The sequence below is a fragment of the Leopardus geoffroyi genome, chromosome B2 (genome assembly GCF_018350155.1).
Source record: "Leopardus geoffroyi isolate Oge1 chromosome B2, O.geoffroyi_Oge1_pat1.0, whole genome shotgun sequence".
Lineage (NCBI taxonomy): Eukaryota > Metazoa > Chordata > Mammalia > Carnivora > Felidae > Leopardus > Leopardus geoffroyi.
The window spans coordinates 142,580,270-142,607,442 of NC_059332.1; the positions used below are offsets into that span (position 1 = coordinate 142,580,270).

At 39.0% G+C, this 27,173-nt stretch overlaps 1 protein-coding gene across 3 annotated transcripts in view; it reads right to left on the reverse strand.

Moving 5' to 3' along the window:
• Positions 1 to 9,790: 9,790 nt before the first annotated feature.
• Positions 9,791 to 27,173, reverse strand: part of SERAC1 (serine active site containing 1) — a 66,516-nt gene continuing 49,133 nt past the window's right edge. For all 3 annotated transcript variants that reach the window (XM_045500160.1, XM_045500162.1, XM_045500161.1), the window contains 7 exons: positions 20,430 to 20,580; positions 18,370 to 18,511; positions 17,268 to 17,362; positions 15,391 to 15,488; positions 13,780 to 13,962; positions 12,480 to 12,623; positions 9,791 to 11,070 (listed from right to left, as the gene is read on the reverse strand). In XM_045500160.1, coding sequence (XP_045356116.1) covers positions 10,934 to 11,070; positions 12,480 to 12,623; positions 13,780 to 13,962; positions 15,391 to 15,488; positions 17,268 to 17,362; positions 18,370 to 18,511; positions 20,430 to 20,580 — 950 coding nt within the window. In that variant the 3' untranslated portion in view covers positions 9,791 to 10,933. The remainder of the gene's footprint in view (positions 11,071 to 12,479; positions 12,624 to 13,779; positions 13,963 to 15,390; positions 15,489 to 17,267; positions 17,363 to 18,369; positions 18,512 to 20,429; positions 20,581 to 27,173) is intronic.

Consider the following 27,173-nt stretch of genomic DNA (forward strand, 5'->3'; position numbering starts at 1 on the left):
TGCTAGGGTCCGCTTCACTTAGAATGATAACATCTTATTTCATGAGGGCTTTAGAAAACCAAGCCTTGCTGTTTCAATTTTTGAGTATTTTAACATTTTCAATGATAGATGAGGTTTCCAACCTCAAGGCTTTTTCCTTAACTTTGCTCAGCAGTATGTTCCCCCCTCTTTTTCCACAAAATACAGAACTGTCATCAAAATTCTCAAGATTGTTTTGATTAACCTTCCCTAATATTACTTATTTTTCTTAACCACCAGTTTTCAAAGTTAATGGCATGAGCTTTTAGTCCTTTCATTTATCATTTGCTGCTGAATTATTTTTTCCTACTTTTCCTCTTTTTTCCTATTTTTTCTCCTTTTAATTAGGTATTGAGGAGAAAAATTCTAAATTGTAAGATCAGCTTCAAAGTCCTAGACTATTTGCTCTTGTGACTTTGTCAGTTTATAAAATTAATGATGTGAAATGTTTTATGAAGATATTGAAACAAACATGCATAGATTTTAAAATCAAAACTGGAGGGGCGCCTGGTGGCTCAGTCAGCTGAGTGTCTGATTCTTGATTTTGGCTCAGGTCATGATCCCAACATTGTGGGATCAAGCCCTACATCGAGCTCTGTACTGAGTGCTGAGCATGGAGCCTGCTTGAGATTCTCTCTCTCCCCTTCTGCCCCTCTCCTTTACTTGCACTCTCGCGCGCGCTCTCTCTCTCTCTAAAATAAAGATAAAAACTGGGTTTAACTTTCACTCTCAATAGTGTTGACACTTTGTACCAGTTTTACGATTTTTTCCTAGGATGGCTAATAAAGCTATTTTGTATATATAAAACACACCCAAAAGTGATACACCCAAAAGTCTAGTTACCATACATCACCCTACCGTCAACCCCTTTCATCCACCCACCCCTCAACACACCTCCCCTCTGGAGACTGCCAACTATTCCCTGTATCTGAGTTTGTTTTGTTTTAATTTCACTATGAGTAAAATCAAAAGGTATTTTTCTTCTTCTGACTTATTTCATGTAGTATAATATGCTCTAGGTCCATCTGTGTTGCCAATAAGATTTCGTTCTTTTTATGGTCGAGTAGTATTCCAACATGTGTATGTGTACGTCTTTATCTATTCATCTGTCAATGGACATTGGTTGCTTCCCATACATTGGCTATTGTAAGTAATGCTGCAGTGAACATAGGGGTGCATATATCTTTTTGAATTAGAGTTGTCTCATTTTTCAGATAAATACGCAGTAGTGGAACAGCTGGATCATATGTTAAAATTAGTATTTTTTAAAAAAGTTTAATGTCTATTTATATTTGAGAGAGAGATAAAGTGTGTATGCATGAGCCGGGGAGGGGCAGAGACTGAGAGAATCCGAAGCAGGCTCCAGACTCTGAGCTATCAGCACAGAGACCAGTGTGGGGTTTGAACTCACAAGCCATGAGATCATGACCTGAGCCAAAGTCCAACACTTAACAGAGTGAGCCACCCAGGCACCCCACCTGGGTCATATGTTAGTTCAATTCTTAATTTTTTTTGAGGAATCTCCATACTTTTTCCTCAAAAAGCCACTTTTTCCATAGTGGCTGTGCCAATCTACAATCCTACCAATAGTGTACAAGTGTCCCTTTTTCTCCACATTCTCTCCAACACCTGTTATTTCTTTTTAACAATAGCCTTTCTTACAGGTGTGAGGTGATAATCTGTGATTTCGGTTTGCATTTCCCTAATAATTAGCTATATTGAACATTTTTTTCATGTGCCTGTTGCCCATCTGTATGTTCTCTTTGGGAAAATGTCTATTCAGATCCTCTGCCCAGTTTTTAATTGGTTTGTTTTGTTGTCGAGTTGTAGGAGTTCTTTATATATTTTAGATATGAACCTCTATAAGATATGTGACCGCAGTTATCATCTGCCATTCAGTAGGTTGCCTGTTCATTTTGATGATGATTTCCTTCACTGTGCAGGAGCACTTTAGTTTGATGTGGTCCCATTTGTTTGTTTTTGCTTCTGTTTCCTTTGATTTTGGAGTCTGGCCGACAAAAGCATTCCTAAGACAAATGCCACAGAGCTTACCACCTGTCTTCTAGGAATTCTATACTTTCAGGTCTTATATCCACATTCTTAATCCATTTTTAGTTAATATTTGTATTATGGTCTAAGATAGGAGTCTAGTTTCATTCTTTTGCATGTTGCTGACCAGTTTTCCAAAACTCATCTAGTGAAGAGACTATCCTTTCTCCATTGTATGTTCTTGGCTCCTTTGTCATAAATTAACTGTCCATGTATGTGTGGGTTTATTTCCGGGCTTTCAATTCTGTTCCATTGATCTGTTTGTGTGTTTTTGTGCCAGTACCATACTGTTTTGAGTACTGTGGATTTGTAATACAGTTTGAAAATAGGGAGTGTCATACATCCAGCTTTGTTCTTTCTCAAGATTGCTCTGGCTTTTGTGTTCCTGCAAATTTTAGAATTTTTCTTCTAGTTCTGTGAAATATGCCGTTGGAATTTTGACAGGGATTGGACTGAATCTACTTCATATTCTTACATAAAGCAACACTTGGTACATAGGTACTCAGTAAATGTTCACTGAATTACACTTCTCTTTTATTATAATAATGAGAAGCCAACTAAGAGGTTATTATAGTTCAGGCCAAATGTGAAACCTGAACTGGAGACTGGCAGTAGAAATGGAAAAGGATTCTGGTACATTTTAAGCAAATAAGACAGCATTTGGTAATTAATCATATATGGGAAAAAGAAGTCAAACAATTGAAGAGTTCTGCTTGAAGGAATATAATGAACTATCTGAAATAGAAACAGAAGAAGTGGACTTGATTGAAGATAAACAGGATATGCAATTCTTAAGGCTTTTGATATTTTAAAATTCTTTTAATGAAAAAATTAATTTCACCTTTATTGAGGTATAATTGACATATAAAATTAAGATATTTAAACTATACTTGTGGTGATTTGATACAAATACATATCGTGAAAGGATTTCCCCTGTCTAGTTAACACATCAACACATTTAGTTAACACAAGTTAACACATCCATCACCTCACATGTCGTGTGTGTGTGTAAGAACACTGAAGTTTTACTCTTAGCAAATTTGAATAGTACCTATGTTTTACATTAGATCTTCAGACCTTATTCATCTTATATCTGGAAGTTTGTACCCTTTTACCAATCTCTCCCTATTTCTTCCAACCTCTAGCCCCTGGCAAACCATTTTTCTACTGTTTATATGGGTTTGACCCCCCCCCCCCACCTTTTTTTTTTTTTTAAGATTCCACATATAAGTGATACCATACACTATTTGTCTTTCTCTGTCTGGCTTACTTAGCCATAATGCCCTGAGAGTCCATCATGTAATCAGAAATGGCACGATTTCATCTTTTCTCATGGCTGAATAATATTCTATTGTATGTATATACCAAATCTTCTTTATCCATTCATCTGTTAGTAGACATTTAGGTTGTCTCACCTTGGCTATTGTGAATAATGCTGTAATGAACTTGGGAGTGCAGATATCTCAATATCCTGTTTTCGTTTCTTTGGATATTTATACAGAAATAAGAGTGCTGGATCATATGGTAGTTTTTAGTTTTTAAAGAAACCTTCCATACTGTCTTATATAGTGGCCATATCAATTTACATTCCCACCAACAGTGCACAAGTGTTCCCTCTCCTCCACATCCTTGCCAACACTTGTTATCTCTTCTCTCTCGATGATAACCATTCTAATAGACATGAAAGGATATGTCATTGTAGTTTTGATTTGAATTTGATCTGAACTGATGATTATTAATGTTGAGCACATTTTCATATACCTGTTAGCCATTTCTATGTCTTCCTTGGAAAAAATGCCCATTTTGAAATCAAATTGTTTGATATTTACTATTAAGTTGTATGCTGGTCTCATGAGTTTGTCTTAATTATTAAGTTGTATGCATTCTTTATATTTTTTAGAATATCAATCCCTCATCAGATATGTGATTTGCAAATATTTTATCCCATTAAGTAGGCTGCCTTTGCTGTGCAGAAAGAGGTTTTTTAGTTTGATAATGTTCCAACTGTTAATTTTGCTTCTGTTCCCTTTGTTTTAGGTATCAAATCCAAAAAATCATTGTCAAGACCAATGTTAAGATGCTTATCAGCTCTGTTTCCTTATAGGAGTTTTATGGTTGAAGGTCTTACATTCAAGTCTTTAATCTATTTTGAGTTGATTTTTGTGTATGGTATAGACAGTGGTTCAGTTCCATTCTTTTGCATGTGGCTGTCCAGTTTGCCCAACACCATCCATTGAAGAGACTACCTTTCCCATCAATATATTCTGGCTCCTTTCCCATAAATTGACCATATATGCATGGGCTTATTTCTGGGCTCTCTATTCTGATCTGTTGTCTTTTTTTCTGTTTCTGAGAAAAATGCCATTTGAATTTTGATAGGGACTGCAATGAATCTGTAAATTGCTTTGGGTAATATGGACATTTTAACAATTCTAAGTCTTTCAGCCCATAAGCATGGAATATCTTTCCATTTATTTGTGTCTATTTCTCTCATCAATGTCTTATAGTTTTTAGTGTATAGATCTTCCACCTCCTCATTTAAATTTAGTCATAGGTATTTTATTCCTTTTGATGTAATTGTAAATTAATTTCTAATAGTTTGTTATTAGTGTATAGAAATATAACTGATTTTTGTATATTGATTTTGTATCCTGCACCTTTACTGAATTCATTTATTCTAAAAGTTTTTTTGGTGGAGTCCTTAGAGTTTTCTAAATAAAATGTCATCTGCAAATAGGAAGTTTTACTTCTTCATTTACAATTTGGATGACTTCTTTTTCTTGCCTAATTGCTCTGGTTAGGATATCCAATACTATGCTGAATAAAGGCCCCCCCCCCCCGCAAAAAAAAGTGGTGAGAGTGAGAGTATGGGTATTCTTGTTCCTGATCTTAGAGGAAATGCTTTCAACTTTTCACCTTTTCATATTAGCTGTGTGCTTGTCATATTAAGTTGAAATACATTTCCTCTCTACCCACTTTGTTGAGAGTTTTATGTCATGAATGAATGTTGAATTTTGGTGAATGTTTTTTCTTCCTTCATTTTGTTAATGTGGTGTATCACATTGATTGATTTGCAGATGTTGAACCATCTCAAATCCCTGGAATAAATCCCACTTGATCGTGGTGCATGCATGATCTTTCTAATTGACTGTTGAATTCAGTTGGCTATTTTTTTTTCTGACCATTTTTGCATCTATTTCATCAGGGATGTTGTGTCCTTCTCAGGTTTTTGTTTCTCTGGTCTCATAAAATGAGTTTGGAAGTAGTCCCCCCTCTTGTACTTTTTGGAAGAGTTTGAGAAGGATTGGTATTAATCCCTCTTTAAGTATTTGGTAGAATTCACCAGTGAAATGATCTGGTCCAGGACTTGTGTTGGATCTTGACTACTGATTCAATCTCCTTACTAGTACTTGGATTTTGTTTTGATGCAGATTTTCTATTTCTTCACAATTCAGTCTTGGTACATTGTGTGTCTGGGATTTTATCCATTTCTTCCAGGTTGTCCACTTTATTGGCTAATAATTCTTCCTATTAGTATCTTATGATTCTCAGTATTTGTGTGGTGTTGTAATGTGTGTGTGTGTGTGTGTGTGTGTGTGTTTAAGTTCCAAAAAGGCTTTATTACTTAAAGGGGAGGAATTCAGTTCTTGGCTGCCACTTCCCTCATGCTGCCAGGATGTTGCTCAGCTCCTTTCTCCTCCTCTTGGCATAGATATATGTCCCCACCCTTTTCTTGAACTTGAGGGTGCACTTGTCTTTGGAGACCTTGAGCAGTTCCACAGCATGCCACTCCTATGTGGCGATGCCGCACACCTCTTGGATCTCCCACATGAACTTGGTGTGCTTGGGGAGGTGCCTGCAGCAGCGGCTGTGCTCAGGTTCACCTTGTACACCTTGCTGAGTCCATGGCCATAGGGTAGCACAGAGCCATGACTGCTGCTCAATGGCTCCCCCAGCGGAAGGACCTCCTCTTTCATTTCTAATTTTATATGGCTCCTCTCTCCCTTTTATCTTGTTATGAGTAGCTAAAGGTTTATCTATGTTATCTTTTCAAAAGCCAGCTCTTAAGAATTGCATTGCTCTTTTAAGAATTTATTTCAGGGGCGCCTGGGTGGCGCAGTCGGTTAAGTGTCCGACTTCAGCCAGGTCACGATCTCGCGGTCCGTGAGTTCGAGCCCCGCGTCAGGCTCTGGGCTGATGGCTCAGAGCCTGGAGCCTGTTTCCGATTCTGTGTCTCCCTCTCTCTCTGCCCCTCCCCCATTCATGCTCTGTCTCTCTCTGTCCCAAAAATAAATAAACATTGAAAAAAAAAATTAAAAAAAAAAAGAATTTATTTCATTTATTTCCATTCTGATCTTTCTTTCCTACTACTGTGGGCATAGTTTGTTTTTTTCTAGATATAAAGGTTGGGGGATGCCTGGGTGGCTCAGTCGGTTGGGCATCAGACTTTGGTTCAGGTCATGATCTCATGGCTCGTGAGTTCAAGCCCTGCATTGGGCTCTGTGTTGATAGCTCAGAGCCTGGAGTCTGCTTCATATTCTGGGTCTCTCTCTCTCTCTCTGCCCCCTCCTCATGCTGTCTCTGTCTCAAAAATAAACATTAAAAAAAAATTAAGAAAAAAAGATACAAAGGTGGTTGTTTGAAACCTTTTTTAATGTAGGCATTTGTTGTTGTAAATTTCCCTCTTAGAACTGCTTTTGCTACATCCAAGTTTTGGTATGTTGTATTTCCATTTTATCTCCAGGTATTTTTTCTTTGGTTTCTTATTTGACTCACTGCTTATTCAGTTGCATGTTGTTTAATCTCTACATATTTGTGAATTTCCCAGTTTTCTTCTTTTCATTGATTTCTAGTTTCACACCATTGTGGTCAGTAAAGGTACTTGATAAGATTTCAGTCTTAAATTTATTGAGTTGTTTTGTGGCCTAATGTATGACCTAATCTGGAGAATGTTCTGTGTGTACTTGAGAACAATGTGTATTCTGCTACCGTTGGATGGAATGTTCTGTAAATATCTGTTATTTAAGTCCAATGTTGATTCTCTGTCTGGATGATATATATGTTGTTGAAAAGCAGGGTATTAAAGTCCCTGCTACTATTATATTGCAGTGCATTTTACTCTTCAGTTGTGTTAATATTTGTTTCATATATTTAGGTGCTATGTTGTAAATATTTACAAATGTTATATTCTCTGTTGGATTAGCCCTTTTATCATTATATAATGACATTTTCCCCTTATTACAATCTTTAAGTTTGTCTGCTAGAAATACAGCTACCCTGGCTTTCTGGTTTTTATTTGCATGGGATGTCTCTTTCCATCTCCTCACTTTCAGTGTGTGTGTATCCTTAAAGCTGAAGTGAGTGTCTTATAAGCAGCATATAGTTTTGTTTTTTTCCAATCCATTCAACGACTCTGTCTTTTGATTGGAGAAATCAATTTATATTTAAAGTAATTGTTAATAAGATAGCAATAGTAAGTCCATGTCTGATCTAATTGTTTTCCTTTTGCTTTCTCTTTTGTGTATTTACTATGTTTTTGCATTGAGGTTACCTTGAAGCTTACATAAAACATATTTATAAGTTTATTTAAACTAACAAGTTCAAATGCCCACTGAAGCTCTGTTTTTACTCCTCCCATTTTATTTTTTTGATGTTACAAATTATGTATTTTTATGTTGTCTATCCATTAACAAATTATACTTATAGTTTAGTTCTTTTGTCTTTTAACCTTCATACTAGATTTACAAGTGATTTACCCATCACTATTATAACATTAGGGTATTCTGAATTTAATTACATATTTACCCTTATGAGTGAGAATTATACCCTCATATGTCTTGTTACTAATTAGTATCCTTTCATTTCAGCTTGAAGGATTCCCTTATCCTTTCACGTAAGGCTGGTCTAGTGGTGACGAACTCCTTAAGCTCTTTCTTGTCTGGAAAATTCTTTAGGTCTTCAATTCCAAAGAACTTTGCCAGGTAGAGTATTCTTGGTTGCCAATTTTTTCTTTCAGTACTTTGAATATATTATGCCACCCCCTTCTGCCCTGCAAAGTTTCTGCTGAAAAATCTAATAGTATCCTGGTGTTCTCTTGTGCATAACAATTTTTCTCTTGCTACTCTTAAGATTCTCTGATTTTTAATTTTTGGCAATTTAATTATGTGTCTTGGTGTGGATGTGTTTGGATTCATCTTATTTGGTATTCTCTGGGCTTCCTGGCTGGGGAAGAATTCAGCCATTATTTCTTTGAATAAGCCAACTGTCCCTTTCTCTTTTCCTTTAAGGAGTCCCATAATGCACATAAGTCCCAAATCAGCACTCTTTTTCACTCTTTTTTCTTTTTGTTCCTCTGATTGGATGAATTCCACTGCCATCTTTGAGTTTGCTGATCCTTTCTTCCACACAGTCTAGTCTGTCATTGAAACACTCTATTGAATTTGTCAGTTTCTTACTGTATTTTCCAGCTCTGTGATTTGTTTGGTACTTGATTACATTTTCTGTCTTTCATGAAAATCGTTATTTTGAACTCTTTCAGGTCAATTACTTATCTCCATCTTATTAAGATCTATTTCTCAAGTTTTATCTTCTATATTCATGTTTATTCATTTTCCTCAACACTCTGTTGGTTTCTGTACATTAGATCAAAGAGTCACTCCTCCCAGTCTTGACAGAGTGGTCTTGTTTAGACGAAACTTGCCATTCAGTCTGAGTTCTTGATTATCTCTCAAAGCTTTGTGACTGTCCAAACCACCTTCTTTGTTCTTAATATCTGCTACTAGTTGGGAATCTGCCAAAACCTGTCAATGTTACAAAGGGGAGGATCTATCAGTACCTAGATGTAGGCTGACTGGAAGCTGGGCTTTTAAAGTATGTAAATAGACTTTTTCTAGGGGAAGACTGCAAGATGGGGGTTTCTGCCTGTGCTGAGCCCTGACTGGTTTCTGTGTTTGTTGTAGTCCTGAGGGACCCGCAAACACAAGCCCTGCTGGCCACCAGAGCCCAGCAATTGAGGGGTGCATTCTCTGGGTAGCAGCCACAAAAGCCAGGGCACTGGCTTGCAAGGTTCTCCCAGGGAAACACCAGGAACTTAAAATGGGCCAGAGGGAGAATGCAGATATGGTTCCCATCTGCCTCCCCAGTCTCCATGGAGGATCACAATCAGCCTCTAGAGGTGTGCTGAATTAGAAGTCTGAGCCTCAGGCTGCAGCTATTAAGAGCTGCAAATCGATCTCCCTTAGCTAGTATTTATTGTCAGCTTACCATTGCTAGCTAATCCTTACATTCACTGTATCTACATAATAAAACAAGTGGTTAAGTCACTTGTTAGGTTGGTTCATAATTACATGTTGAGAGTTTACTGGTGACCTGAGTTTACCTTCAGATGCTGTACTTTATAGTTTTAGCTTTGGTTATCCCATTCTACAAATGTCTACCATCTTCAAAATGCTAAAGATAGGTTTAAAAGGACCCAGCAAGTCCACTCCTTATGTCCAAGAGAATGGAAAACATATGTCCACATAAAAACTTGTACATGTTTACAGCATTATTCATAAAAGCCAAAAAGTGAAAAGAACCTAAATATTCATCAGCCAATGAATGCATAAACAAATGTATATCTCCACACATTATTTGACCATAAAGAGGAATGAAGTACTGATACATGCTACATCATACATGAACCTTGAAAACATGCTAAAAGAAGGCAGACACAGAGGCCACACATTGTAGGATTCCATTTATATGGAATGTCCATAATACGCAAATCCATAGAGAGAGGGAGTAGATTAGTGTTTGGCAGGAGCTGAAGGGAAAGGAGGTGAGTAGTGATTGCTAATGGGTATAGAGTTAATTTGGGGGATGATGCAATGTTCTGAAATTACATAGTGGGGAGGGTCGTACAACTCTGTATATACACTAAAATTCAACTGTATATTTAAAAGGATCAATATTACGCGATTTCTAGCTTAATGCTGTTATTTAAAACTAAAAAGTCATTAACGTGATTTCATATTTCTTACATGCTCAAGGTCAATTGATGCAACTTTCAAATGAGCATGAAAGAAAGGTCTATGTTACTTAGCTAAAGAGAATCAGAGAATCTTCATACTAAGTACTGCTGATACATATATATATATATATATATATATATATATATATATATATATATATATATATATATATATAATGGATTAGCTACTTTATCCTTATCTGGGAAAAATTACAAGTATAGGTAGCTGCAATCTGGAAAGAATTACTAGAGGCTACAATTCTTTTAAAAAGAGAATTATTTGTTCTCAGCAATATGAAAATAAAAACTTGTAAGGAAATGCCCATGGATGACAAGTCTGACAGTTAATGTTAGACAAAGGTTTACACAGATATATAATTTTAAATTTACAGCACATGGAAACCCAGAACAAAAAATATTTATATTCTATATATTATATTCCATAGTTCAGTCTCCTCTCTAGGTACTCTCCAAATGGCATTTTTATGGAAGGTGATGATTGCTCTCCCTTGAGAAACCATCAGTGTTCCTCCTGGTATGAGCTGGAGACAGTCACAGATGACAAAAGGCAGTCTCTGTCCGTAGCAGCTTGCTCTCTGCACCAGGGCCAACGCTGCAAAACATAAGCTAGTGCACATGGAATTTCTTTTAAATCAAAAGAATCCAGTCTAGCCCTTCATTCTTTGATTGCCACTTTAGGTTTGTGCTTTTCAGTGCCTGAAATGAGAATAGGCTGTTGCCTGCAACATGCTTCAGACCACAGTGAAGCCATAGGGAATATGTTTGCATGATTGCTTAGAGCTTTAAAAGAGAAAAAGAACACCAAATTTCTTGCAAAATGGAAGAAGATAACGGTCAGTCTTCAAGATCTTTGGCTAAAGTTTCACAGATGAATTGTAAGGTACGCTGGTATAAAAAAGCATCTTTTTTCTTTGGCTTACAAATGTTCAAATGGTCAACATCCACAGGAATTAGATCTCCAATGCCTAAATCTGAAGAAAACAAAAATGTCAAAATCTAAGTAAAAATAGAGGCTTCCCCTGTCAATACTGAACGAGGACAGTTGGGTGGTTCCAAATGTGATTTGGTGGTGCTAATGGACTCTAAAAAGATAAAGGAACCAGAAGTGTGACCATTGCTAAACTACATGTGACTAATCACATGAGAATGGATTCTCAGGTATAATTTTATGCTTTTCATAAACTCTTTGTAGAATTTATGTGTTCTGGCCTACTTGCTAACAGTGAACAGAACCTTAGTATCATCCTCAAAACGTTTATATATTTGCATGTTATTACTAAATTATTCCACGGTTCTTTTAACCACCTCTTTTTCTAGAGTTTATGTTGTTATACTTCATAACGAGCTCCCTTATCCTGACAAGAGTGGGAACGTCTCACATGGGATCCATCTTTCACTCTACCGGGGTAAGATGATTTAGTGCTTGAGAGATCTAGTAGAGTTTCTGATGTTTCAGCCTAACAAAGTCCACCTAGCTGGAAGTGACAAGAGGTCCTAGTTCCAAAGTCCTTTTTGTAAGTTCTTCAACCCATGAACTCCTCACCCTATGGGGTATTACTTTGCGGAAAAGTCTCTTTAGGCTCAATACATAAGGGACTTAGGACAAAACTTGTTATACAGGCTGAAGAACCATCTGCCGGACACTCCAGATCCACACTGTCCCTGAGAGCCCTCAGTATGGCCAAATACCACCAGATAGCACCCAGACCTGTATCAGAGGTGATCCAGTTGACCAAGTGAGGGAAAAGCGGTTCAAGAAGGGAAATGTGTGGGTTATATACTACATACAGAGTAATATCGGAGGCTATAAAGAGAATTAAGATTTGGGCCCTACCCTCAAAGAGCCTGTGATACATTATAATACACCATAGTAACAGGTATTGGTTATTTCCAGTATTGTAAAAAAAAAAACAAAAAAAAAAACTGGTGTTTGAATATTCCCCATCTAAGATTCCAATGGAAAAAACTAAAAAAAATACAATCCTCCATTTACTAAAGCTTCCACACTTTTAGCTGCATGTAGAAACCTTTAACAAATCAATCATCAGTCTGTTAAACGAAATGCTCCTTTCGTTCTGACAGAAGGGCTCTGTATTCTTACTTTCATGTGACAGAGCTCACTGGTTATGGCTAAGTTAGAAGTAGCCAATGAACCCTGGCCAGCTAGTCAGTTAAATGCAGGGATGGAGAGGAGTAATGCCAAGGTTGTATGTTGGCAGAGAAATGTTAATCTATAGCTGAAAAGAATCATAGAATCTAGATCTTCTTAAAACTGTCTCCTTAGCTGAGAAGCTGAATATAAAAACGGCTTGCTTCTGATTAAATATAGGTACCACCAACTAGGCATCTCATAGGGAACAAATTTTGCAAGAGTAAATACCTGCTGATTCCACAGGTACCACATGCAGTTTAATCATGCTACCAATGTAAGTTGGCAGTGTTTCCACGAAATTCAGCACCTGGAAGTTTTTGTCTTTAGCAAACTCCAGAAAGTCATCCTGTAGTGTTTTAAGTGCAGGAGAATCTGTAAAATTACAGAAAACAAGACTGTGACAAATTGTTTACCCAATTCATAATAAAATGTACTGAAGAGAAAATTAGGGTCCTGATGAAAGTTCGTGGCTTATTTTCTCCTTCCCAAGAAGCCGTTAAGATGAGACTAAAGAGTTAAAGCCACCCCAGAACTGACAGAGGCCAGCAGGCAGAGGGAGAGGTTCCACATGTTACTGGCTGACTGGAAGTAGGTAGGGCAATGTGGTATGTGGGACTGAGGGGTCCCTCAGTGTGCTGGCTGGCACCTTCACCCTAAAGCCCAACCTCCCATCAACAGAGCCTGTCTCTAATCACAGAGTGCCTGTCCCCCATCCTCAACTAGGAAAAGGCAACCAGGACAGACCATATCCTAGAAGATACCCTACAACCTAAAAGAGACAGACCTGGTGAACAAAAAGAAAAGAAAGGGGGGAAAAAAACCTGGGCACAGAAGACACAGAACTCAGTGAAGAAACAGAAAAGAACTTTAAGAAAAACCTCGAATTAGTATCGTTAAAATGATTTCAAAAGAATCAGAGAACAAGAAAGAGTTTGTGGAAAATAAAACAACTGCCAAAAATAAAGTTCAATAGAAGGTTTAGAAGATGAAGTAACTCTCCATAAAGCAGGAGAGCAAATCTGAACAAAAAGACAAGTGATATATTAAGGCTCAGCCAGGGGCTCCAAAATGATCAGTAGGTGTTCCAGAAAAAGAGAAAATGCTTATCAATCAAAATAAAGATAGTACATTATAATTACTATCCTGAAAATCTTAAAAGTTTGTTTACGTTTTAATAAGTTGACCTTCTGAACTCATGGAAAAAAGCAGTTCGTTGGTAATTTGGAATAATACTTAAAATTTTAAATATTTAAGATAGTATTAAAATTGTTATATTTGAGCAAATAATGGCTTAAGGGAAAGTATCAAAGAAAAATCAAGCCTAAACTAAAAATTTTCTATGACAGTCTAAACATGATTTGTATACAAATAATAAAATGGGATCACTTCTTGGCCTTTTGGCTAAGACCAAGTGCAAATAATAAAATGGGATAATATAGCCAAGTTAGACACTTTCTTCCTCCTTGTCCTGTATAACTAATATTGTAATACAATCCCAATTCCCTTCATGACAGAAGGTAAAGATTACCCTTGCTGAGTTCTTTGACTTCCAAGGAGGGAAAGAGAAGATAGCGAATATTAACAGAGTATTCAGCCAGATGGGATCCATGATGAGGGACGCTATAAAAAATTATTCCTCTGGTATTGTTTATAACAGTACTCATTTCTGGCTTCTTAGAGGCTTCCAACAGCATCTTTTTGACAAGAAGACCTAGTTGTACAAAGAAAAAGAATGCATGAGCTGTTTTTCTTCCTTCCATTATTCTAAAAAAAAAAAAAAAAAAAAAAGCGGGACGGGGGGTGGTGGTAGGGAACATATACACAAAAAGAGATGTTTCTTTTAAAAGTTTAAACAATTCTCTATAGTCCAACAGACAGGGCTTTAAAATATTAGCACTTGATAATGTAGAATACAGATGTCCCTTTAACAGCATGGTTTGAACGTATAGGTCCACTCATAATGGATTTCGTACAGTACTGTTAATATATCTTCTCATGATCTTATTTATTGTAAGAATACAGTACAGTATACATACACAAAACATATTTATTGACCGTTATCAGTAAGGCGTCTGGTCAACAGTATGCTATCAGTAGCTAAGTTTTGGGGGAGTCAGAAGTTATATGCAGAGTTTTGACTATGCAGGGGTTAGTGCCCCTAGTCCTCATGCTATTCCAGGGCCAACTGTATAGAACACAAGCCTACAAACAGGTAAGATTCTACAAACTCACCTGAAATGCAGATCTTCTATCACAGGATGCACTGTCCCACAGAAGGAGTGCCGGGCATTGCTATTTGGGGTGTCCATCAATGAAGTACATATGCAGTACTAGTCTCCCCATCCTGCCCACAGTGGCCCACTAATGGCCACACCACGAGGACAGTACTAATATTCAAAAGAGAGTCCCCTAAAGCTTAACCCCCAAGGAAAACAAACCTTCCGTAGGCAAATGCACCCAGGAAGGCACCATCTCTTCTGTCCTCCTACCCTGGGTTGAAGCTGATGATGCAACACAAAAGTCACTTAGATGGTGACAGTAGACCTCTGCGGACACAAACAGCTACATCTTCCTTTCTCTCAGAAAAAGCCCCAACTCTGAGTCTGCAATCCTGAGCGTTTCATCAGATAAACGAGGTCAGAGGCTGCAACAAGGCCCATTGCAGGGCAGCTGGTGAACACTCGCAGAGAAAGGGGGTGGGGAGTGGGCTGGGAGGGGCAGGGGATGTTGCTTAGCAAGCCTACACCAGGTCCCAGATGCCATCACACCTCCCCTTCATCAGGCTTGGGGCTGGAGCTGTGGGCTCCACAGTGGTCGGGGGTGCAGGGAAGCGGGGAGCACAAGGACCAGCCAGGAATGCTGAGGGATATTTATAGGTCAGGCTTATATAAGCCATAGACTGCTTCTGCTGTTTACTGATTCTCACTACATGAAATCATGATGTTGTCAAACTCCTGTTCCTTGTGGTCCCCTTGTAGAAAAACAAATAGCAGGGAAGGAGAGGAGAGTAATTTAAAAACTTAGCCACAGCCAAAAACGTTAATTTGGGGGGAAAGGGCCAGTGTTAAGTGAAACACCTGGGGTAACTCAGCTCCAACAGCCTCACAGCGTTGGCTTCACAACGATGAAATATACTTACCTCCCATGCTGTGTGACACCCAAATGACTGGCCTGTCCCCAACGCCAGCAGCTCTGAGCTTCCTCAGAAGCTCGTCGCTCCTGAATGCAATGGACTTCCTGAACGAAAAGAAACCAGCAGGAATAACATGGGGCTACTGCCTCCCCACCACAAATTTTATTCTCCAATTTTTTTTTTTTTTTTGAGGCCCAGCAATCTGGGTTTTTTTATTTATTTTTTTATTTTTTATTTTTTTCAACGTTTATTTATTTTTGGGACAGAGAGAGACAGAGCATGAACGGGGGAGGGGCAGAGAGAGAGGGAGACACAGAATCGGAAACAGGCTCCAGGCTCTGAGCCATCAGCCCAGAGCCCGACGCAGGGCTCGAACTCCCGGACCGCGAGATCATGACCTGGCTGAAGTCGGACGCTTAACCGACTGCGCCACCCAGGCGCCCCTATTCTCCAATTTTTTAAGACAAGAACTATTTTGGGCCAATATCATACACTACATTTTGGGGTCAGGAATACCCCTATTCTCTCTGCTTGATTTCTACAACTGCTCATTCCCCATTTCTTAGTCACACTGGCATAACTGGGAATATCTAGGCCCAGAACAGGCCACTCGTTTACTAAACAAGCAGGGTTTGAGCATCTAATATGCGTGTGGCAATTTTTACAAGTCAAGCTCGGGTCTCGCACCAACTGCTCCCACCACTTAGGATGTGTGTCCTTTCTCATTACGTGGCCTGAAAATAACACCATGTTGTCTCTTGTGAGTTCACCTATGTGGTCACCTGCCATTGCTGGTTAGTTCCACTTGTATTTATGCTGCAAACATTAAGCTTTCATCATTTTGGTTATTTAGAAATACCAGAAAGCTATCAGAATCAAAAAATTCAAAGTAATTTTCAAACAAAAAGGGAACTTCAAAACTATGTAGTCTGGTAGTTTTAAACTGTTTATCTAGGGGTGCCTGGGTGGCTCAGTCGGTTGAGTGTCCGACTTCAGCTCAGGTCATGATCTCACGGTCCGTGAGTTCGAGGCCTGGGTCGGGCTCTGTGCTGACAGCTCAGAGCCTGGAGCCTGCTTCGGATTCTGTGTCTCCCTCTCTCTCTGCCCCAACCCACTCATGCTCTGTCTCAAAAATAAATAAAAACATTAAAAAAAATTTTTTTTAAATAAAAATAAACTATAGATATAGAATCCTTTCCTTGCAATAAAGGTTTGTCAGAGTTCCTCCAGGTGAAATGGGGAAGGACCCTTGAGCTCTTGCCCACTGGCCCTCAGAACACTTCTCTGGCATCTAAGTGGGGGCCATTCACCAGTGCCAATCAGTTTGGTAACAGTGATTCCGACCAACTCTCTCAATTTGCAGACCAAGCCTCCCAGACAAGTTAGATGGCTTGTTGATCACACAGTGGGTCAAAGGTACAATCAGCTACAGTCTTGGTCCCGGAGCCAAGAGGTCCAGGGCTCCTTCATGTATATACAGTCAGCACATGTGACCTACAAGTGACACCGAGAGCCTACAGTGCTCAGCATCTTTTTCTTTGCTTCCTTTAGTCAATATACTTGTGAACACGCAAGGAAAAAGCTTCACATTTACTTCTGAGAGTAAAGGAGACTTTGCTATAGAATCCACTGGTCCTTACTATGAGAATAGTTACAAATGAACCACTTTAGGAATCCAACATTGATGCTGTATCTAAGCCTTATACTATTTCATTGTTTATATATTACTAACTCCTTCTAGAAGGAAGAGAAAAAAGGCTAGGGTCTTCATAATAAAATTCTGTCTGTGGCATCAAAAGCTAAAGCCCCTCTCCCCACCCCAGAGGGTCCACTTGTGGCCTGGACCCTGGCCCTTCCTCCCAGCCCACAGCTTCCCCTGTTACCTTTCCATCGGGCACCTCGTTCTCCAGTCGCTCAGGCTGGTGTCATACTCCACAGATATAACTCGGAGAGCAGGACAGTCTCTTGCCAACCATGTCTATATAATTAAAAGGTACAAAAGAACATATATGAATTTCCACTGCTTCAGTTATTTCCTAGTAATTGACACCTGTAACTAAAGGTCACTGTAATACTGACGACTAATAAACATAGCATTAGAATAAAGTTTAAAGGTGACTAGAAAACCAGTTCCAACGTTTTATCTTTTTATGTCTCTGGTCACAAGGTGGCACCAATATTTATAAGCATAAGGCCAATGCAAGTTTCCAGAACATATTCTCAATTTTAATGCACTATAGCCAAAAGCAAGGAGTTCTTGGAATCCAGATCAAATTAGATTTTGGAGAGCACTTAATAGAAAGTTATGATCTCAGCACAGAGAATATGATGGTGGAAGATCTGACCTGGAACTCAGAGATACTAATTGAGTCACAGTTGTCTGTGGATCCAGGGTCTATCATACTTCAGTGTTGCTAGAGACCAAGTGCAAACCATTCTTTGCGGGATAAGGCTCTGTGAAGGTGAGGAAGCCACGGTGGGACAAAGCCCAAGAAACTGCACGTGTGCAACAACCGTGTTTGTTCACTGAACTTTAGGTATATTCCACTGGACGCATTCATCTCAGAGTTAAGGCTCTCAGAAGAAATGTCATCAAGAAAATCCAAAGTAGAATTATTTCTTCAAAGTATTTCTGTTTTTATAATTATTAAAGTCACAGAACTAGCTAACTATTATGAATATGTTATGGGTTATATTTTTAATAGGAGTGAACAAATACTGGCCCTCACCCATTTTTTAACTTAGTGAAATACTCCTTGAGAGTTATAGCCCACACCCTGATCAGAAGTTACACAACAGAAGGCAGGGTGACAAGCCGAGCTGTTCAGGAATATACTACGAATGTCCCCAAGGAACAGAAAATCTGCATGGAAGAAAAATCCCAGTAGAAAGAGAAAAATAAGCAAATCACAATGAGGCCCTGACAGCTGGAGACACCAATGTGTCACGAAGAAGGTGGCCTAACCAAAGTCAGCACTTCCTTACCTTAGGCCAACATGTTGTATACCTGGCATCGTCCTCTAAAATCTTTTCAGTTAAAAGCTGCTCATTGTCCTGCTGGCGCCATGTTTTGAATGCTGCTCCCATAAGGCCATGAATAAAAAGGACATCTGCTTTAATGGGCTGACTGAGGGGGAGAGAGTTTTAAAAAGAAGCAGAATAAACGCATTACTGCTTGGGAAAGAATCTACACAGCAGTCTGTGGATGGTGCTTAGCAAGCTTATATGACAGCAGATAAAACCACGAAGGCAGGCCGTGTAAGCACAGGTGCGCTGAGGATCCCTGTAAGGAGTCTGGGCACAGAGACATGGAGAGTGCTTGCTACTTATAAAAGTGGACACAGATCCAGCCAGTAGGCCAACCAAAGTCAACTGGGATAAGTTTGGTGACCAACGAAGCGACATATGTCATAGACTGCCCTCCAAAGAATTTCATGAGAATACTCCACAAATCAATAAAAGTATTTAAGAAATTAAGTTAGTGTAGTTTCAAATTGAGTATGCATGAGAGATTTTTTAAAACTTATCAAGGGACGGGGCGCCTGGGTGGCGCAGTCGGTTAAGCGTCCGACTTCAGCCAGGTCACGATCTCGCGGTCCGGGAGTTCGAGCCCCGCGTCGGGCTCTGGGCTGATGGCTCGGAGCCTGGAGCCTGTTTCCGATTCTGTGTCTCCCTCTCTCTCTGCACCTCCCCCGTTCATGCTCTGTCTCTCTCTGTCCCAAAAATAAATAAACGTTGAAAAAAAAAAAATTAAAAAAAAAAAAAAAAAAACCTTATCAAGGGAAATGTTTAGCAGAAATGAGATTTTAAGGTAATTTATTGTCTTTAGATAGGACATTTTTAAAAACTGGACACAGTGTATTACTTGTAAGTTATTTATAGTACCCACACAATTATGCAATACATATAAAATACATTTCCATATTATTTGTTTATAAATTGGAATTATCCAGGCAATCCATTTTTCAATTAAATATTTTTGCTATTTTCTGAGATATTTTTTTTTAATGTTTATTTATTTCAGAGAGAGAGAGAGACAGAGTGTGAGCAGGGTAGGGGCAGAGAGAGAGGGAGAACACAGAATCCAAAGCAGGCTCCAGGCTCTGAGCTGTCCACACAGAGCCTGACACAGGGCTCAAACCCACAAACCACGAGATCACGACCTGAGCCGAAATCAGATGCTTAACTGACTGAGCTACTCAGGCACTCCTCTGAGGTATTATTTTAAAGTGCCTGCCAAGGGGCACCTGGATGGCTCAATTGGTTAAGGGTCTGACTCTTGATTTCAGCTCAGGTCATGATCTCAGGGTTCTGTGAGATCGAGCCCTGCGAAAGGGCTCTGCGCTGACAGTAGGGAGCCTGCTTGGGATTCTCTCCCCCCCTCTCTCAAAATAAATGAATAAAAACTTAAAAAAAAATTCTAAATAAATAAATACATAAAGTGCCTGACAAAAATCCCAGAAATATGTAAGTTTTTCATTGTGGTCCTTTCTATATTTACGATCTCAGCAATGATACAACTGGAAATGGTGACCAGATATAACCTTGAGGAGTAGGAGTCAAATTTATTACAACTTCTTCCTTCTAGTGCATGATTTTATAACTTGCATAAACTTTCTGCAGTCCTTTTGAGTTCTAGAACCAGACTAATAGGATTGCCTGCATAGAGTGTCCTATCTCCTTCCATGCAAACCAACCTCTACAATCCTAATCAGCTATTAACTCAGATCTCCAAGAACCCAGCAGTGAAACAAACAACCCACATTACAAAACTCAAGCGGGCCACACTCCAAGAGGTGAACACTATCTTACTGAAGGCCGGCCCTTGGTGTAAAATCACGCTGATAATTTAGCCAGTTCCATACTTTCATGACAGCCTGCAATTCTTCTGAGGTTATTATGGACAAGCGGAGTCAGTATATAAGGTTATCAGGATTATCTGTAAGGCATTTAACATCTAAATTACGCAGAAATAAAATAAAAAGATCAGCCCTCTAGGCTTTACCTCCCCACAGGAGACAAAGCGACACCATTTGCTTTCTTACCTTGTGCGATACTGGGGGTGTAGTACGTACACGCCGTCCTGGTATTTTTCTCGCATGGTCTCTCGGTCTAGATTAGCCAGGGTTCTGGCGGCATGTGAGGCCTCCATTATGCGGGGAGACTTCATTGCTTCTGCCAGTATAGAAACCCAACCTGGTGAGAAGAACAAGCTCCTAAATGCCGACGCTACTCCATCTCAGACTATGAGCGGTTTCTGGCTGAAAATAACAGGAGAAAGGCAGACTCCAGCGTCTGTCTCACAGAAGAGAACGACTACTCCAACTCCATTCTGCCCTAAGGTCCTCTGGGTCCCACAGCACATCATGTCCCAAGCCAGGTACCCTCTCCTCTATAGGAGGTCTCAAAGAAGGTAGGGGTTTAAGAGCCATTTTCTTTATTTAGAAAATCTAACAAAAGTTGCAATTACTAAGAAAATAGGGTATTTTGCTGTCAGCAAGAATAATTAAACTCAGTAATTTTAATACTAGTTATTTCATCCTGATTGTCAGTCACATTAGCAGTGTTTAATGCACATAAGAAATGATTTCTTTATAATGAGCTTGCTTAGAAATAACAAGTATTGGCAATGATGTGGAAAAAAAAGGAACCTTGGTGGGAATGTGAGCTGGTATAGCCAATGTGGACAACAGTACGAAGGTTCATCAAAAAATTAAAAATAGAATTACCATAGGATCTAGTAATTCCTCTACTGGGTATTTACCCAAATGAAACAAAAACACTAATTCAAAAAGACATAGGTCCCCCTATGTATACTGAATTATTTATAATATGGAAGAGCAAGATATGGAAACAACTCAAGTGTCCATCCACAGATAAGTGGATAAAGAAGATGTGGTATATACGCAGAATATTGCCCAGCCTTTAAAAAAAAAAAAAAAAAAAAAAAAAAAGGAATCTTGCCATTTGCAATGACATGGCTGCAGTTAGAGGGTATCCTGCTAATTGAAATAAGTCAGAGACAAATACTATATGATTTCACTGATATGTGAAATTTAAGAAACGAAAACAGAAAAAAGAGACAAACTAAAAAAAAAGACTTAGCTATAGAGAACAAACTCATGGTTGCCAGAGGGGAGGGTGTGGGGGGATGGGAGAAACAGGTGAAGGGCATAAAGAGGACACTTCTCACAAGCACTGAGTAACGTACAATGGGTGAATCATATTGTACACCTGAAACTAATATAACACTGTACATTAGGTTTCAATTTAAAAAAAGAATATTAAAAAAGTAATAGTGCTTGACATATGAAAGTCTGTAAAACATGGGGTTCAGGAAGGAAACGTTTTTTTCTCAGCTCAGAGATTCACAGTATTTGACAGCTATTTGACTTCTCAATGACCTTTTTTTTTGTTAACTCTACCCCCGACACAGGGCTCAAACTCAAGACCCAGAGATCAAGAGTTGGCTCCAGCAACTGGGCCAGCCAGGTGCCCCTAATATATACATGCTATATACTTTATAATGCACTTTTTTTCTTCAACAACATAGGATTATACTACGATATGGCTACAGTATGGGTTGTTTTTTAAGTTTATTTATTTAGGTAATCTCTATACCCAACGTGGGGCTTAAACTCACAACCTGGAGATCAAGAGTTACATGCTGTACTGACTGAACCAGCCAGGTGCCCCCAAAACATTATTTTTTAAAGAGACACAAAGCCATACTATGTGCAATATGGCTTCATTTATTTTTCATGTTTTTGGTACTTAAAACATGACACTTTTTGCACATAAATATGTATGGAAGTGCATGTAAACACACGCCCACGCATACACACACACACACACACCTATAAAGGCACCTAGTTTGGTGCCTAGTCATCACCTCATAGGAGGGAGTTGGGTTGGGGAGGGCTCCATAAAAAGGTGGGTTTAACTTTTTTGCTCTATGTTCTCTGAAGTTATTTACCAGGAGAATCTATTCACATGTTATTTATATAACTTAAAATAATACAACATGGACCTTGAGGGCAGAGAGATTTGGGCTTAAAATTTCTGTCCCCTACCGTTGCTGTGGAACCTCAGTCAAGTTACTTGGGCTGGAAGAAGGTTCTAATAAATAAATCCAAATAAAAACTGCACATACCAAGCTCAGCAGGCACTCAGCTGTCCCCATGTCCTCCTCCCACGCTCTGTGGCAAAAGTGTTAAGGGTCAGTGTGATGATAGGAGGCCAGTATTTAATAACCCAAAAGAAGTCTCAGACCGAATCATCATTTTTTAACAATATTCAAATTTGTAACATTAAAAAAAAAGTCCCTTCAAAATGTTCTAAAAAATGCTTTATAATAACAACATAAGAATGTTTTGAAATTCTACCTATAGAGATACACAGGTATATTACTGGTATACATTCAAAAAGATGGCTTTATTTTTAATGGAGTCCCAAGAAAGGAAACTCAACAGAAAGCAAGGTGCAAGCCATTTCTGTGGCTTTTTTTAGTTGACAAAGTATTTTCACAATGCCTGAGATGCTTCACCTTTTATAAAACATCAAATGCCCCTTGGAAAACCTGTGTCTTTAAGATTCAATTCTTCTAAATTCTGTAACATCTGAATACATGTTCATTATAAAAGCAATTGTTTAAAAATAGCACTTAATAACAGGAAATCAACATGGTGGAAAAGTAGGGGGACCCGAAGTTCCCTTGTCCCTCAAACACAGCAGTGTTGAGACCAAAGGACTTTGAATTCCAAGAGTCTGGGCTGCAGAGTGACAGATTCCATCTCCAGGGTCCCATGGGGACGACCTGGCAGGCCACAGGTGCATGATAGCGAACTGAGAGAGATGACAAAACAGGCAGGTAGGCACGGATGGGAGGGATCCCCTTCTGCAGAAGAGAGTCTGGGGAAGTGTAGGACTGTATCCGGACAAGAGAAAAACCACAGACCAGGATGGACAAAGATCCAATCTCTAACTGCGGGGCTTTCTCAGGACTGGGGCCAGCTGCCCTGTTTGCGCAAGTGGGGAGAAGGGGAGCCAGCCCCTGGCTCGGTACCTAGTTCGGAGGCACAGTCCACAGTGGGAGAAAGCAATCCCCTCCCTGGAGTGCTGTGGGAAGACGGTATATAAATAACCATTTAAAGGACAAAGACTGCCTGTGCCCGCCAGTCAGAGGCCATATATTGGACAGATCATCTAGGCAGAAAATCAATAAAGAAATAATGGTCCTGAATGATACACTGGACCAGATGGACTTAACAGATATATTCAAAACTTTTCATTCTAAAGCAGAAGAATACACATTCTTCTCGAGGGCACATGGAACATTCTCCAAGATACATCACATACTGGGTCAAAACACAACCCTCAATAAATGTAAAGGAATTGAGATCATACCATGCACATTTTCAGATCACAGTGCTATGAAACTTGAAATCAACTAAAGGAAAAAGTTTGGAAAACCTGCAAATGCATGGAGGTTAAAGAACACCCTACTAAAGAATGAATGGGTCAACCAGGCAATTAAAGAAGAAATTAAAAAAAAAATGGAAACAAATGAAAATGAAAACATGACAGCCCAAACCCTTTGGGACGCAGCAAAGGCAGTCCTAAGAGGAAAATACATTGCAATCCAATCCTATCTCAAGAAACAAGAAAAACCCCAAATACAAAATCTAATAGCACAACTAAAGGAACTAGAAGCAGAACAGCAAAGAAACCCCAAGACCAGAAGAAGAGAAATAATAAAGATAAGAGCAGAAATAAACAATATAGAATCCAAAAAACAGTAGAACAGATCAATGAAACTAAGAGCTGGTTTTTGGAAAAAATAAACAAAATTGATAAACCCCTAGCCAGACGTCTCAAAAAGAAAAGAGAGAGGACCCAAATAGATAAAATAACGAATGGAAATGGACTTATCAGAACCAATCCCCCAGAAATACAATTATCAGAGAATACTATGAAAAATTATATGCCAGCAAACTGGACAACCTGGAAGAAATGGACAAATTCCTAGACACCCATACACTACCAAAACTCAAACAGGAAGAAATAGAAAATTTGAACAGACCCATAAGTAGTGAAGAAATTGAATCAATCAGTTATCAAAAATCTTCTAACAAATAAGAGTCGTGGGCCAGATGGCTTCCCAGGGGAATTCTACCAGACATTTAAAGCAGAGTTAATACCTATCCTTCTCAAGCTGTTCCAAAAAATAGAAATGGAAGGAAAACTTCCAGACTCATTCTATGAAGCCAGCATTACTTTCATTCCCAAACCAGACAGAGACCCCACAAAAAAGGAGAATTACAGGCCAATATCCCTGATGAACACAGATGCAAAAATTCTCAACAAGATACTAGCAAATTGAATTCAATAGTACATAAAAAGAATTATTCACCATGATCAAGTGGGATTCATTCCCGGGCTGCAGGGCTGATTCAATGCTCGCAAATCAATGTGATATGTCACATTAATAAAAGAAAGGATAAGGACCATATGATCCTGTCAATCGATGCAGAAAAAGCATTTGACAAAATACAGCATCCTTTCTTAATAAAAACCCTCAAGAATGTCGGGATAGAAGGAACATACCTAAACATCATAAAAGCCATATATTAAAAGCCCACAGCTAATATCATCCTCAGTAGGAAAAAACTGAGAGCTTTCCTCCTGAAATGAGGAACACAACAGGGATGTCCACTCTCACCACTGTTGTTTAACATAGTGTTGGAAATCCTAGCATCAGCAATCAGACAACAAAATGAAATCAAAGGCATCAAAATTGGCAAAGAAAAAGTCAAACTTTCACTTTTTGCAGACGACATGATACTCTACATGGAAAACCCGAAAGACTCCACCGAAAGGCTGCTAGAACTGATACCATGAATTCAGCAAAGTCGCAGGGTACAAAATCAATATACATTAATCAGTTGCATTTCTATACACCAATAAAGAAGCAACAGAAAGAGAAATCAAGAAATTGATCCCATTTACAATTGCACCAAGAACCATAAAATACCTAGAAATGAACCTAACCAAAGATGTAAAAGATCTGTATGCCAAAAACTATAGAAAACTAAATTGAAGACGAGACAAAGAAATGGAAAAACATTCCATGCTCATGGATTGGAAGAATACTGTTAAAATGTCAATACTACCCAAAGCAATCTACACATTCAATGCATTCCCAATCAAAATTGCACTGACATTCTTCTCAAAGCTAGAACAAACAATCCTAAAATTTGTATGGAACCACAAAAGACCCCGAATAGCCAAAGTAATATTGAAAAAGAAAACGAAAGCGGGAGGCACCATAATCCCAGACTTTAGCCTCTACTACAAAGCTGTAATCATGAAGGCAGTATAGTATTGGCACAAAAACAGACACATCGACAAATGAGATAGAATAGAGAACCCAGAATTGGACCCACAAATGTATGTCCAACTAATCTTTGACAAAGCAGGAAAGACTATCCAATGGAAAAAAGTCTCTTTAACAAATGGTGCTGGGAGAACTGGACACCAACACACAGAAGAATGGAACTGGACCACTTTCTTACACCATTCACAAAAATAAACTCAAAATGGATGAAAGACCTGAATGTGAGACAGGAAACCATCAAAACCCTAGAGGAGAAAGCAGGAAAAAAATATCTCTGAGCTCAGCCACAGCAATTTCTTGCTTGACACATCTCCAAAAGCAAGGAAATTAAAAGCAAAAATGAACTATTGGGACCTCATGAAGATAAAAAGCTTCTGTACTGCAAAGGAAACAATCAACAAAACGAAAACGCAACCAACGAAATGGGAAAAGATATTTGTAAATGACATATTGGATAAAGGGTTAGTATCCAAAATCTAGAAAGAATTTACCAAACTCAACCCCCAAAAAACAAATAATCCAGTGAAGAAATGGGCAGAAAACATGACTAGACACTTTTCCAAAGAAGACATCCAGATGGCCAACAGACACATGAAAAGATGCTTGACGTCACTCCTCATCGGGGAAATACAAATCAAAACCACACTGAGATAGCCCCTCACACTGGTCAGAGTGGCTAAAATTAAAAACTCAGGAAACAACAGATGCTGGCAAGGATGTGGAAAAACGGGAACCCTCTTGCACCGTTGGTGGGAATGCAAACTGGTACAGCTGCTCTGGAAAACAGTGTGGAGGTTCCTCAAAAAGTTAAAAATAGACCTACCCTATGACCCAGCAGTAGCACTGCTAGGAATTCACCCAAGGGATACAGGAGTTCTGATGCATATACTTTCAACAATAGCCAAACTATGGAAAGAGCCTAAATGTCTATCAACTGATGAATCAATAAAGAAGATGTGGTTGATATATACAATGGAATAATACTTGGCAATGAGAATGAAATCCTGCCATTTGCAGCAACATGGATGGAACTGGAGGGTATTATGCTAAGTCAGTCAGAGAAAGATAGATATCATATGTTTTCACTCATATGTGGATCTTGAGAAACTTAACAGAAGACCGTGGGGGAGGGGAAGGGGAAAAAATAGTTACAGAGAGGGAGGGAGGCAAGCCATAGGAGACTCTTAAACAACTGAGGGTTGATGGGGGGGGGGGTGGGGGGAGGGAAAATGGGTGATGGGCATTGAGGAGGGCACTTGTTGGGATGAGCACTGGGTGTTGTGGAAGCGATGAACCACAGGAATCTACCCCAAAAACCAAGAGCACACTTTACACACTGTATGTTAGCCAATTTGATAAATAATAAATTTGACAAATTAACAAATTATATTTA